The sequence below is a fragment of the Bombina bombina genome, chromosome 2 (assembly GCF_027579735.1).
Source record: "Bombina bombina isolate aBomBom1 chromosome 2, aBomBom1.pri, whole genome shotgun sequence".
In the NCBI taxonomy this organism is placed as follows: domain Eukaryota; kingdom Metazoa; phylum Chordata; class Amphibia; order Anura; family Bombinatoridae; genus Bombina; species Bombina bombina.
In genome coordinates, this window is record NC_069500.1 from 1,024,944,385 (window position 1) to 1,024,958,987 (window position 14,603).

At 33.4% G+C, this 14,603-nt stretch overlaps 1 protein-coding gene across 8 annotated transcripts in view; it reads left to right on the plus strand.

The window, feature by feature from the left end:
* Positions 1–14,603, plus strand: part of BLTP1 (bridge-like lipid transfer protein family member 1) — a 1,044,923-nt gene that overhangs the window by 895,408 nt on the left and 134,912 nt on the right. For all 8 annotated transcript variants that reach the window (XM_053703615.1, XM_053703613.1, XM_053703617.1 and 5 more), the window contains one exon: positions 13,364–13,552. In XM_053703615.1, coding sequence (XP_053559590.1) covers positions 13,364–13,552 — 189 coding nt within the window. The remainder of the gene's footprint in view (positions 1–13,363; positions 13,553–14,603) is intronic.

Sequence of the window (14,603 nt, forward strand, 5' to 3'; positions counted from 1 at the left end):
CGAGGCTTCTGTTGATCAGATATGTAAGGCAGCGACTTGGTCTTCACTGCACACTTTTACCAAATTTTACAAATTTGATACTTTTGCTTCTTCTGAGGCTATTTTTGGGAGAAAGGTTTTGCAAACCGTGGTGCCTTCCATCTAGGTGACCTGATTTGCTCCCTCCCATCATCCGTGTCCTAAAGCTTTGGTATTGGTTCCCACAAGTAAGGATGACGCCGTGGACCGGACACACCTATGTTGGAGAAAACAGAATTTATGTTTACCTGATAAATTACTTTCTCCAACGGTGTGTCCGGTCCACGGCCCGCCCTGGTTTTTTAATCAGGTCTGATGATTTATTTTCTTTAACTACAGTCACCACGGTATCATATGATTTCTCCTATGCAAATATTCCTCCTTTACGTCGGTCGAATGACTGGGGAAGGCGGAGCCTAGGAGGGATCATGTGACCAGCTTTGCTGGGCTCTTTGCCATTTCCTGTTGGGGAAGAGAATATCCCACAAGTAAGGATGACGCCGTGGACCGGACACACCGTTGGAGAAAGTAATTTATCAGGTAAACATAAATTCTGTTTTGTATACATTTTTTAATTTTGAAGAATTTTTATTTCTTAATTTAACTTTAAAAAAATTATTTTTAAAGTACAAATTTTATATATATATATATATATATATATATATATATATATATATACACATATATATATATATATATATACATATATATATATATATATATATATACAGTACTGTGCAAAAGTCTTAGGCCACTATTAGATTAGTTGTTTTAGAAAAGTTTTTATGACCATCCATATTTATTTTTCTGTCTCTTTATTAAGATACAATAAAGGAAATATGTACACAAAATATAAAAAAAAAATCAGATCAAAATGGATGGACCCAACGTTAAATACTCTTAATTTGTATACATTTTTTAATTTTGAAGAATTTTTATTTCTTAATTTAACTTTAAAAAAATTATTTTTAAAGTACAAATTTTATATATATATATATATATATACACATATATATATATATATATATATATATATATATATATATATATATATATATACACATATATATATATATATATATATATATATACACACATATATATATATATATATATATATATATATATATATATATATATATATATATATATATATATATATATACAGTACTGTGCAAAAGTCTTAGGCCACCATTAGATTAGTTGTTTTAGAAAAGTTTTAATGACCATCCATATTTATTTTTCTGTCTCTTTATTAAGATACAATAAAGGAAATATGTACACAAAATATAAAAAAAAAATCAGATCAAAATGGATTATACAGGCAGCACATCTTGAACTCTTTTGGGGAGACTGTCCTGAAGTTTTCTGAAGTAATTTTCTGGTATGCTATACCAGGCTTCTATCAGCACTTCCCAGAGTTCTTCTTTAGATTTTGGTGGTCTTTTATTTCTTTCTCTGTCCAGGGGATTCAATACTGGCTCTATAATATTCAGGTCTGAACTCTGTGGAGGCCAGTACTTGAGTGTTTTATCAGATGTTTTTCTCTCCAAATATGATTTCACTGCATTAGCAGTGTGCTTGGGATCGTTATCAAGCTGAAAAATAAAACCATTCCCAATCAGGGGCTTTACCGGAAGGAATGACATGATGATTTAAAATCTGTCTGCACTTTTTAGCATTCATGATCCCATCAATTCAGACAATATCGCCAACACCACTGGCAGAAATGCAGCCCGAAACCAGGACAGACCCTCCATCGTGTTTCACTGAAGGCTGCAAGCACTCATTTTTCCATCTCTCTCCAACTCTTCTTCTCACATATTGTTGACAAATATTTTAAACTTTTATTTGTCACTCCATAATACTCTCTTCCACTTATCATCTTTCTAATCTTTGTGAGCTTTAGCATAGCTTAGCGTTTTCAGTCTGTTCCCCTTCCGAGAAAGTGGTTTCTTGGCTGCTATCCTTCCACAAAGACAATTTCTCATCAAGCTTTTTTCAGACTGTAGGAGGGTCAACTTGGCTTCAAAGAAGAAGCTTTGAGACACTTCTCATCTGATTTTTTTTCTTGATTCTTCAAATTTCTTTATAACAGCTTGAATACCACATCTTTAATATCCAGTTTGTTTGCTGATTCCACTTTGAGAGTGACCTTGCTGCTGCTGCTGCAAAAGTATGATTTTATTTCTATCAAATTCTGTGATCATTGACATTTTAAATAGAATGATATGATTAGCAAGCTTCCAATGAATTTAACTCATACTACATGTGTATGTAATGCTCAAGCATGTCCTGCACAAACCTGGTATAATAGACCTTTTTCACAGCAGTCATTTTGACATTAAATAGTTGGACAAATACGGTTGTTAGCTATGACATTAATTAGGGTTCCATTCCATTAAAGTTTACGAGAGCCAGGTTCCTGTTATTGCTCAAGTGTAAGGGGAGGTCACATTAAATACTTGACACTTTAGCCTATAGAAGCAGTTTTTTCTGATTTTTTTTTTTCTTTCTGTATTTTAATACTACATACAAATATACAAATATTCTGTATTTTCTGGTTGTATTCTAATAGAGACTGAGAAATATTGAAATATGGTCATCATACCATTACTAAAACAACAAATCTAATGGTGGCCTAAGACTTTTGCACAGTACTGTGTGGTGTATGTGTGTATATATATATATATATATATCAAACACACACACACACAGAGAAGCACACTCACAGAACGAACAACTAGCTAAACAACATTGATAGACAGTTCTATGGCAATTTGCCATGCTCCAAAGGTAGGGAGACAGCATACTCCGCAGATTGGGGCATGGAAGAGACGAGCCAGGTCTCACTAATGTCATGCAAAATACTAAATATTTCCAGCCACCAAAGACTTTTAAAAGGATCTTTTTTATATATATATATATATATATATATATATACAGGGTCCATAGGGAATCAAACAAACAACGTTCCGAGCCTGCTATAGGCTCTTAGTCATGTCATGACATGACTAAGAACCTATAGCAGGCTAGAAATGTTTGTTTCTTTCCTTAATAGTCTCTTTCATTTCTTGAATTAGCTGTTCACTCAAATTATTCATCATATTAGAATATTCCTTATTGTGTCCACTCACACATATTTTTTCTATAGTTAACCAGTTATGTGTTATAATAATTCAGTTGTAATAATGTCCTTCATATTTTCATGATATGTACTTGCTTTCCACATTTGCCCTCACAGACATCCATTCGCTTAGTGCCGTCATTTCTTATGTAACTTCACTTGTTGGTATATTTATACACTAATTACTCATTTACACTTTTTTGCTTCTCACACTGTTTCACATATTCAATTAAAGTTTCAGTCTACAACCATATTAACATTTGCCTATACGTTAGATAAAGTTCTGATTGTTCTAACTCACCCCCTCTACCGTAACCAGTCTGCTTCACAAACGGAGTTATTCCTAATCCAAACTCAGATTATAATCGTTATAAATGGCCGAACAACTCCGCCTATTAACTACATCATAGACTCTCTCCCTTGAAAAACTCCAATCAAAATTAGATCTCCGATTAAAACACAGGATTGCGCTTTCTTTGGGGTTTTTTTATGCTTGCGCACCTTCTGAGGAACAGAAAAAACTGAACCAAAATCTATTTGAAATTTGCACACGGACCATTTATTTAGTGAACATTCAATGCATAGTGTAAGTATATAGAAAAGCGTCCCTTTCTCTTACAGACGGACTTCCTCTACATCACTTCCATATATAGGAGCATGCGTGTTTACACGTTAATGACGTAGGTGGTTGAATGTGCAAGAGTATGAGATCCAAAGAGAAGGGTAGTTCATGGTAGGAGGAGAAGGGAATGGGTGGAGTTTGTCGGCCATTTTTAACGTCTCTAATCAAAGTTTGGATTTCGGACATCTCCATTTGTAAAGCAGACTCATTAGGGTAGAGGGGGTGAGCTAGGAAAATCTGATCACGATCTAAAATATAGGCTAATGTTAAAACTGGTGTAGACTGTCCTTTTATTCATCACTCCATTATTATTTTGTAATGTCACAACTTTTTTTTTTCTATATCACGCTAATAATTTTAATACAATTTTCCATTACATTTTCTCTCTTTTTGAAATGTTACACACATCCTAATCATAATATATATCAATATATTCTCATTGTTACTTCACTCACATCTAGTTACATCTAGTAATTTCATTCATTTTGATTTTTTTTTCTTCAGTGTATTTATTTCTATTCCATTCATTTGTCTTTAAAGGGACATTAAACACTTCAAGACATCAATATAAATTGTTTAATTGCATGTAATAAAACTACTTTAAAATATGAAAGTGCTTGTTAAAAATACCAACAGGAATTAGAGAAATACGAACAGGAGATAAAACAAACTAAACAAGGAAAACTAAGCAGAGATAAGTCAGACTATGAAAACAAGAAAGTGTATAAGTGGAAAAGGAACCCTAATAAAGATAGACACTCACGAGTAAATGTCATACAAAGTGAAGTTTCTGACACCAAAGGGGAAGAATCAGATAATACTGACAATTACACAGATACACAAGCGACAACCTCTATATCAAACGCAATAGCTACACGTATGAAACAAAAGGATTTTTTAGAGGAAAGTGCCTCTTCAGAATTAAACACACCAGATGAGGCAGGGGGAAAACCAAAAAACAAATGAGAAATTGTACTCAGAACAAACAAAACAAGCAAGCTCAAAAACCACACAAAAGAGCACCAAGCCCATTCTCCCAGATCAGATTGAAACAATGAGGATTATTAATTTATCTAATTTAACTTTAACAGTTCACCATACAAATGTATTAACAACAGGTACTGTATGTCCTTCTGCCCTACACCCCAGATGGACAAATTCAAAATCATAAAAGATCTTCAACTCTACCTGAGAAAAATAGCATTAAAAGGATTCTACAAAGACAAATCTGATCCTAATAACCAAGAAATGTGGATAGAGGAAGATAGAATTACCCTTGAAAATCTGGAAGAACTGTTAAAAGAAAGTGAACCTCCAAAAGAAACTCAGTGGAGGGATAAAATAAAAAATAAATCAAAATTCATCACTAAGACAAACAACTGCCCTCAACTAGAGATGTTCAACCAAGTAGTTTGTTACAAGATAATCAATCTGAAAGAAATAAATACCACTAAAACTTTACTAAACAAGAAAACAAAGCTCTTACAGAAATGAAAAAGTGGCAAGATGTAATCATTAGAACCTCTGACAAGGGAGGAAATGTGGTAATTTGGCCTACCAAATTATATTTACAAGAAGCAGAACAACAACTGGAGGATACAACCTGTTACAAAAAAATAGGGTATAACCCTATGAAAGAATATGTACAATGCTATTCTAACATCATAGAAAATGCAAAAAAACATAAAATAATAAGAACAAAAGAATATCATTTTCCGAGCATCTCTAATCCAACTACACCAACCTTTTACCTGATCCCAAAAATCCATAACAACATCAACCACCCACCTGGCCACCCAATAATATCAGGTATCAACAGCCTAACCGAAAAAGCGAGCCAGTACGTAGATTTTAGGCTAAGGGAATATTTATCTCTGATGCCTTCGTATGTGCAAGATACAAGAGATGTATTAAAACAATTGGAAAATCTATGTGTCAGTTCCACAACATGGCTTGTAACTGCTGAAGTTGAATCCTTATACACCAGCATAAACCATGATTTAGGACTCAAAGCAGCATAATACGTTCTAAAAATGGGGTCTGAAGAAAATACAGAACATTACAATTTCATCCTTAAACTCCTGAACTTTGTCCTGAATCATATTTTTTTTACCTTTGATCACAAATTCTACCTACAAATTTGCGGCACAGCGATGGGCACATCCTGTGCACCCACTTATTTTAACAATTTTTTAGGTTGCTGGGAACAAGATATAGTTTTCTCAGATGCAAATACAGAATACATGAAATATATACCACTGTGGCTACACTATATTGATGATGTGCTCTTCTTTTGAGAAGGTCCGAAGGATAAACTAGACCAATTCTTAAAACATCTGAACAACAATGAGCTGAATATCAAGCTAACCTATAAGGCAGATCTCAACACAATAGCTTTCTTAGATCTCACAATCACCAAAAACGCAGGACGACAGCTCATCACAGATGACTATAGGAAAAAAACAGCTACAAATAGCATCTAACAAATGCTCCCAATACTATTAAATCATTGCAGACAGGAGAATATTTACGCATGAGGTGAAATTGCTCAACGGAACAGAATTACAGAGAGCAAAAGAAATACAGGAGAGATTATTAGCCACAATCTACAGAAAGAAAAAAAAAGAATTTAGAGCCAGATTAACACCAAGACAGGAACTTCTAGTAAATAAACCTAAAATGACAGAAAACCATGTCAGATTTATTACAACATACAACCCTAATTCTAGAGAAATTTTAGAAATCATGAATGAAAATTGGCATATACTAAAATCGGACCCAATACTTTCCACAATTCTGGGAGAAAAAGTACAAGTGGGTTATAGAAGAGCCAAAAATTTGACATGGTAAGCCCAAGTCACTTCAAATGTGCGGCACGCAGTAATGCAGTTCCATGTTTAAAATCGAAGACATCAACAGATTTGGCAAGTGCCATAAAATCAATGCTCATATAGACTGTCATCTATGCTCTCAAATGTAATTGTGAGAAAACCTATGTTGGTAAGATGACAAGGAAAATCAGGACGAGACTTCAGGAACATTTAAGGAGCATCAAAAATGCAGAAAAAAAAGCTGGAAAAAAATTATTTCGGTAGCAAAACATTTCCTTCTCACTCATCAATCAAAGCAATCTGAAGTGAGATGCTTTGGAATCCAGTAAATAGAATTGGGAATTTGAGGAGGAAACTCAGAAAAAAAAACATTACTTTGTGCAGAAAGTAAATGGATATTCCTACTCAATATTGTTCAACCTTATTGTGTAAATGAACAAAATAATTTTGGTTCATTCCTGTAAACATCTATAATTTAGCATTAGGACAATATAGAAAATGCTATAAGAATATAATGAATTTAACATTAATACATAGTTAATATCCAACAGGTACTGTCATTCAGCTATAAAATTTATAAATGAAATTACCAAAAATCACTATATAGAAGGCAAATGAGTATAAATTTATATTCCAACAATTAGGACAATTTGATTTTTACAAAAAGATCACTTAATTTAAAACTAAAAGGCACCTTCATCTTAAAAATGGAAAATAAATATATAACGCATTACAATTTAATAATCTAATTGAAGATAATAAATACAATACACTTCACCAAATAAAGGTTTGAATCTAATACTTAAAGAACCAAAATCCACCACTTATAGTACATTTACATTTTCACACATTCACAAACCTAAGTTGCTTTTCAGTCACAATGTATTAATTCTTATTTAGAGCACTTCCCAAGTATATATAATTTGTTGAACATTGTTGGAAACCTCTTTAATATAATAAACACTTCAACTAAAAATGAAGATTTATACCACTATCACCAATTAGAACCTTCACTCTTTTATCCAAAATAAGAGACTCGTAGCAAACTCTAATATGAATGAGAGAATATCTAACTATTTAAAATGACTTATGAAGAATTTTTATCACACTTAATATTAAGTATTACCTAAAGTTAATAAAGTTGCTTTACAATTTAAAATTAAACAGACAAACATTCTCAAAAGTTAGCATTAATAACTATATATATATATTACTATAATTGTCCGTTTCCATGCTACATTAACTTGAATTAGCCACATTCAGTCAGTGAACCCCATAGGTAAAAAAAAAAAAAGTGTCAATATTCATGTAGAATAAACAACACATAAGACAGCACTTATATTCCTATATTTTTATTGTAAGTCAAACGATGTCAGCGATTTAGTTCTGATACAGAATCAGAACGTTGTGATGACATCACGTTTGGAGGCAGGGCCAAGATCAAAACGTCATAAATAGAGGCCGATCTTGCGCCGCCCGTCATACCCTTTGAGAAAGCCATTCACACGGCGAAACATGTTAGGGATCTGTTGTTGAGGAGTTACTGGGAACTCCTGCTTTTTAACGGCCCCTCTATGTATATCTGCACATGCCACCTAACTATAAATGCATGATTTCTAGCTTATCTATATGCTAACTTAAAAACAAGAAGATAATGTTGAGCTTAACTTAAACGTTTATTGTGAGAATTTGTACATTAACATTAGCACATTAGGTAACCTGACCTTTTTTAAGTGAGTTAAATTTACGGAGACATCAATTCTCTTATTAAAGGGATAGGAAAGTCAAAATTAAACTTGCATGATTCAGATAGAGCATGTCATTTTAAGGCCCTTTTAAATTCACTTCTATTTTCAAAATGTGCTTCGTTCTCTTAGTATCTCTTGTTGAAAAAGAAAATGCACATATCATACACTAGTGGGAGCTGCTGCTAATTGGTGCCTGCACACATTTGTCTCTTGTGATTGGCTAACTAAATGTGTTCAGCTAGCTGCCAGTAGTGCAATGCTGTTCCTTCAGCAATGGATAACAAGATAATGAAGCAAATTTGATAATAGAAGTAAATAGGAAAGTTATTCAAAATTGTATGTTCTATCTGAATCATAAAAGAAAATGTTGGGGTTTACTATCCCTTTGAAGAGAATACGGATATTTCACATACTAACTTAGTCCATAAGTATTTACTCATGAATACATTACTTTAGTTCGTTTGTTACTTTTTTAAAACAAATTTGGCAGCTAATGCAAGAAAAGCAACATTGGTTAGCCTGCTATTACTCTCAAATATTAGTAAAATACATGCTTTGTAATCGGTATTACTTTCAACCATTGACTAACCAATGTACTTTCACTAACCTGACCATGCATGGCGAACAGGCAGAAAGAGTAAAATACTATTACTAGCAACACTAACACTCTTACAGCACTGAAATCATAGACAAACACACAGCTATATTCTAGGCAAAACTGTTAGTCTTAACAGCTGCCAGTAGCATCATATTTTGTAAACACTTTTTAGATTGTGCTCAACTGCCAAATTGTGCTACTATCAAAACCCTAACTGAGGTAACGTTCTCTTAATGTATCAATTATATAAAGTGTTATAAATGAAACATTCAAAATAACACTTTAAACAATTAATGCTTACATTTTGCCCAAGGGCAAGATACTGAACTTTACATTCTGTTATTATTCACATTTATTCTCCTTGCCAACAGTGGCATCTAAGCATAAATCCATTATATATGTGAATCTAAGCACATGCAGAGCTATACTCAAGTGTGAGTTTTTATTAGTCTTTCCCTTATATTTTAGATTAAATCATTAAAAGTTATGTTTTATCATTGGATCTTTTCTCTTACTTGTCGTTAGGGACTATCTGTTTTCAAATAACCAACACAATTCATATGGTGATAAGACATTACATGTCTTTGACTCTAGAGTGCTATACGAGTATTCTCCACTAGTGGGTTCTTCACCCATTCTGTTTTCAAACTTTAAAATATACCTTCATTATTTATTTTGTTCTCCTTTCCTGTAATTGGATTCTGAATATTGTGGGCTTTCCCATTCATGTTAAATATGGAAGTGCATGTAAAAATACATGTACAAATTAGTCTCAGGCTATTTTCTTCTCTTAATATATCATTCAAGCAATGATTTATTTAGTGTTTATTTGAAAAAGCAGTAATGTTAGCTTACGAGACGGCCCATCTTTGTTTTAGCACCTGGGTACAGCTTGCTGATTGGTAACTGATTGGTAAGCTTATATTCCTGCTTTTTCAATAAAGATACCAAGAGCACGAAGAAAATTGATAATAGGAGTAAATTACAAAGTTGCTTAAAATTGCATGCTTTATCTGAATCATGAAAGACAAAAAAGGTTTCAGTATCCCTTTAACAGAATAAACCCACATATAAATGGGATAACAATAGAGAGAGACACATACAGATCTGCTTTATTTTCCGGATAACCTATTACTCACTTTCACTGACATACCCTTGTCTCTCTCCACGATACCCACATAAATCTAAAAATTTGGGAAAGTGTCAAATTTCTTAATTAACATGAGCAAATCAGAAGATCTCCCTGTCAATTTACCTGCAACAGGTCTTCTTCAATTGAAAACACAAACCCCCTTTAAATGTCAGTCTACAAACCAAAAATATTTAGGAATTTGGTTGTCTTCAGATCATATCACTCTTTTTGAAGCAACTTACCACAAACGTTTTCTTGACCTTAAATGTTTAAAGGGACACTCAGGTTTTATTACATTTTCATGATTCAGATAGAGCATGTCATTTTAAAAAACTTTCCAATTTACTTCCATTAAAAAAAATGTGCACAGTCTTTTATATTTACACTTTTTTGAGTCACCAGTTCCTACTGAGCATGTGCAAGAACTCAGACTATACGTATATGTATTTGTGATTGGCTGATTGCTATCACATGGTACATGGGGAGTGGAAATATACATGTGTTAGAAAAGACTCTACTACTCATTTGAAATTCAGAGTAAATGCTATTGTATTGTCTTGTTATCTTGCATTTGTTGATTATGCAAATCTATTGTGTTTACTGGTCCTTTAATATCTTCTTGTCTGCCAAAATGCACCTCCTGGTTAGGTATTGTACACATTATCAAAATGACAGTCTTACAAAAATGTTATATATCTTCCAGAATTTGACTATCCAATTGCCTGATGGTTATTTCATTTAACTTGTGAGTCTTCATACTTACCTTTGAACTCTGGTGGTCTAGGTGTCCAAAATGTCCGCCTATATAAATACAGGGTGTTTTTACATCATATTCTAGAATGGTGTCACCATGACCCCCAGTTATATAAAACATGGGTATATCTGAGCACTCTTTGACTAAATTTCCTCAAATAGGCTGTACTTACTGGTTACCCAAAACAGAGTCTGTTTGTCACGGTATGAGACTTCCAATAGTTGAGCAAACATTCTAAGTATGGTGTAAAATATTGCAGGATTACTGTCATGTATCTACTAACCCATCATCACTCCAGTACTTTCCATTACATCATACCCCAGGGGAAAATTACATACTTACTACCCAAACAGATATACAATGTCAAATCCCAATAATTATGTTAACTCCTCACAACATAAAACCCAAACAGCATATAGAAGATCTAGGAGAGGGTAACTTTCGCCTTTGGTTACATTACCATCAACTAGCTTTTATTTATTTTTTGTACTACACATAAACAAAGCAAAATCTTAGCTCACTAATTTTGAGTATTTTTGTTTGTCAACTCTTCCCTTAAAAAGTGCTTTGTTCCAATCCCATATTTGTTTTTTATTAGAACCGATTTATTGATACTATTTTGATATGTTTTGCACTGGCAAAAAGAACCACCCATATCTATCGATATTTTCAAATGGGTTCAGATATTTAGAGATACAGCAAAATTCAGCACATTCAACACTTTTGGAAACACATTTCAAGCTGGTATCTAATGCCGCAAAGATTGAAATATATCTTTCCAGCTGCCACAGACAAATGCTGGGGTGGATGCATGGCCATTGGATCCCTATATCATATATGATGGGAATGCCCTCTAACACAGATATTTTGGTTAGAAGCGAAAGGAGAAATTTTAATTGTCATTTAAATTTGGACCCATTAATATTCCTATTCAACTAGTTACCAAATCGTCAGTGTAAACTAAGACAATCGTTATTTAAACTCATGATTAATTGTGCCAAACTGTTGATACCTGCTTTGTGGAAGTCAACTACAATTCCCTCTGTTAGATTGGTTTTAAAAGATTGATACTCCATTATCTCTGGGAAGGTATTACTATTTTACTTTTGGGAAATTTCTTGACATCATGTTCTTATGTATGTCTTGCCTTAAGTATTATTATACCATTTAATACTCAAGCTTGAAAAGTTTTAAGGGTGGGGTAGTGTTATGAAAACTCACATGATTAAATTGAGATCCCAGGTACTTCAAAAGATTCAAGCATATAATGTATCCATTTTAATGGTTGTCTTTTGCCTTTCCTCAGTATCATAGTCCCCCTCATGTATCATATATTTTGTACCATTAGATTAAGTATTGTATATGTGTGATATGTGATCTACTACAATTCAGGATCTGCAAATATCTAAATTTTTTAGGAATATTGTTTGATATTCTCCATTTCTTGTTAATGTATGTTACAGTTATCATTAGTAGTTTAGCAATTGTATGTGCCTTTTTCAACTGCTTTACATTTTGCAAGAATTGCAAGAGGACAACACATCTTTGCAATGGGTTTATAATGCTATACTAGGCATAAACTTGCCTCTAATATTCTGGGGCATGTAATTTGCTGCTTTATTACTTATTGCAATATTATTTGTATGTACAACATAATTTTGAAAATTTTGAAAATAAAATATATTTTTTAAAAAAGCATACTAATATTTTTCTACTGTTAAATAACAAAAAGAAAACAAAAAGTACTAGAAAAAAGCACTCTTGCCTCAAACCTTAAATAGAGAAAAACAATGGCCATATATTGCTATGACCATCCATACTGGTGGAGTAAAACATCAACACACATGATACTAGTGTCAAAGTAATTTGTTTATTGCACTATAAAATCAAATAAATAGTGCATGTGAACTTACATACAATAAATTATATATATAGCAGTGAATTTAGGAATTAAACAAAGAGAACCCTGTAAATAATAATAAATGTTCAAATAAAATGTCCATAAACAGTTTACCACACTGAAGTGTTGTTTACCTGAATCTGTGTTAAGTCCCAAGAGAAACAAAAAGTCTTTTGTTAATGTCCTTTTTTCCCAGTTGTGATAAAGGAAATAAATAGTGACAAAAAATAATTGTAATCCTGGTATCGTTCCTGCTTGTAATTAAGCACTGCTCAATCTTCAAAGTAAGGCTCTGCTACTTACAATAAAAAACTAGGAGTATACAACTGCCAAACTGAACAGCTGAGCATCCAGATAGCTTCTGGAACACCAACACTAAACTGCCAATACTACCATGAAAAATATTTTTCTACTAATTGTAATCCTACCATGAAGTATATATAAAATAGGCTATACTTTTGTATGCATGTACATCGGAATTTTTTAATATCTGTTGTTGTTTAAAATATTTTACAATGTTAGAAGTACTAAGAGTATTCATACAAGCTTACTCATCTTTCAATAAATGTTATATTCATAAGTATACCAATTGTTTTGAAATAACTGACAAGAGAAATGTACTTATGTTTGCAGGGTCATCTACTGGGTTTGGTAGCCCTCTTGGAAGAACAAGACACAGCAGCAGCCAATCCGATTTGACCAGTGCTAGCAGTAGCTCATCAGGCCTGAGTTTCACAGCATGCATGTCTGATTTCTCTCTCTATGTATTTCATCCATATGGAGCAGGCAAACAGAAATCTACTCCAGGCTCCAGTGGCTTAGGTATGATGATCAGTTCTATACTGCATATAAAATGTAAGGAACATTTCAAGTGCTACTAGATTACAGCAGTAATATCAAAAACTTTTAATTTCCTTATTAGCTTGATAGAAAAGGTGTAATTTTAGAGAGCATACATAACATAAGCAATATTAGCTTTTAGATCTGGTTCATATTATTAACTGTTTTTGTGTTTGGTTTGGAGCACACTTTAATATTTCCAGTGGAAACTCTGATATTCACTGAAAAAGCCTGTATGCCACTAACCCTGTAATTTTCCATCACTTATAACTGAGGAAGGAAGGATGCTCCCATATAATGATGAATCATTATGAATAGATGTGTTGTCGCGTCACCATGCCCTAGATATACAACGTAGCTATGCATTAAGAGATGCTTTATGAGATGCATTAAAAGGCCTTTAAATTTACTAAGATCCTTTTCTACAGTGCCTACATATTCATTTTTCTTTCATACAGGTGGTGGGAGTCCACAATCCACTACTCCTGGAAATCACTCTTCCATGCCTTTAGCAGGAGGCAAAGATTTCCAAACCCCAACCACCTCTATAGAGAACCCCTCCCATCTCACTGGTAAATCAGTCTTGTCTTTGCCTCCACTTGAAGAAGGTGAAGAATGAAGATGTGCTTGTTATTCTTCAATGAGAGGGGTTCTCAGACTGAGTTGAGGCCCTTTTCCTCTGCAGCTTGTGACATTTTTTTTCTCCTCATGGGAATTAGTCACATTCCTTCCACAGGTGTTGTGTAGACCTATCATTTGTCTCCCCCAGTTGGGTCATCAGTATATTCCTATTCCATATCGTTTGCTGAAATGTTTAAGCACTGGTTTGGCTTTCTCCAGTAGATTTATATATGTGTATATATCTGATGTTGGATAACGCACACACTCTTTACTTTGGTGCGCTTTCTGCAGGTTGTATTATAGTGCATTATCCTGCATGTCGGATTAGCTCGCTTTGGCTTAGTACATTTTTTTAAAGAGCTGCTTTTGGAGTGGGTACGTATTTACCCTATCTTCAAGAACTCTTTTTGAG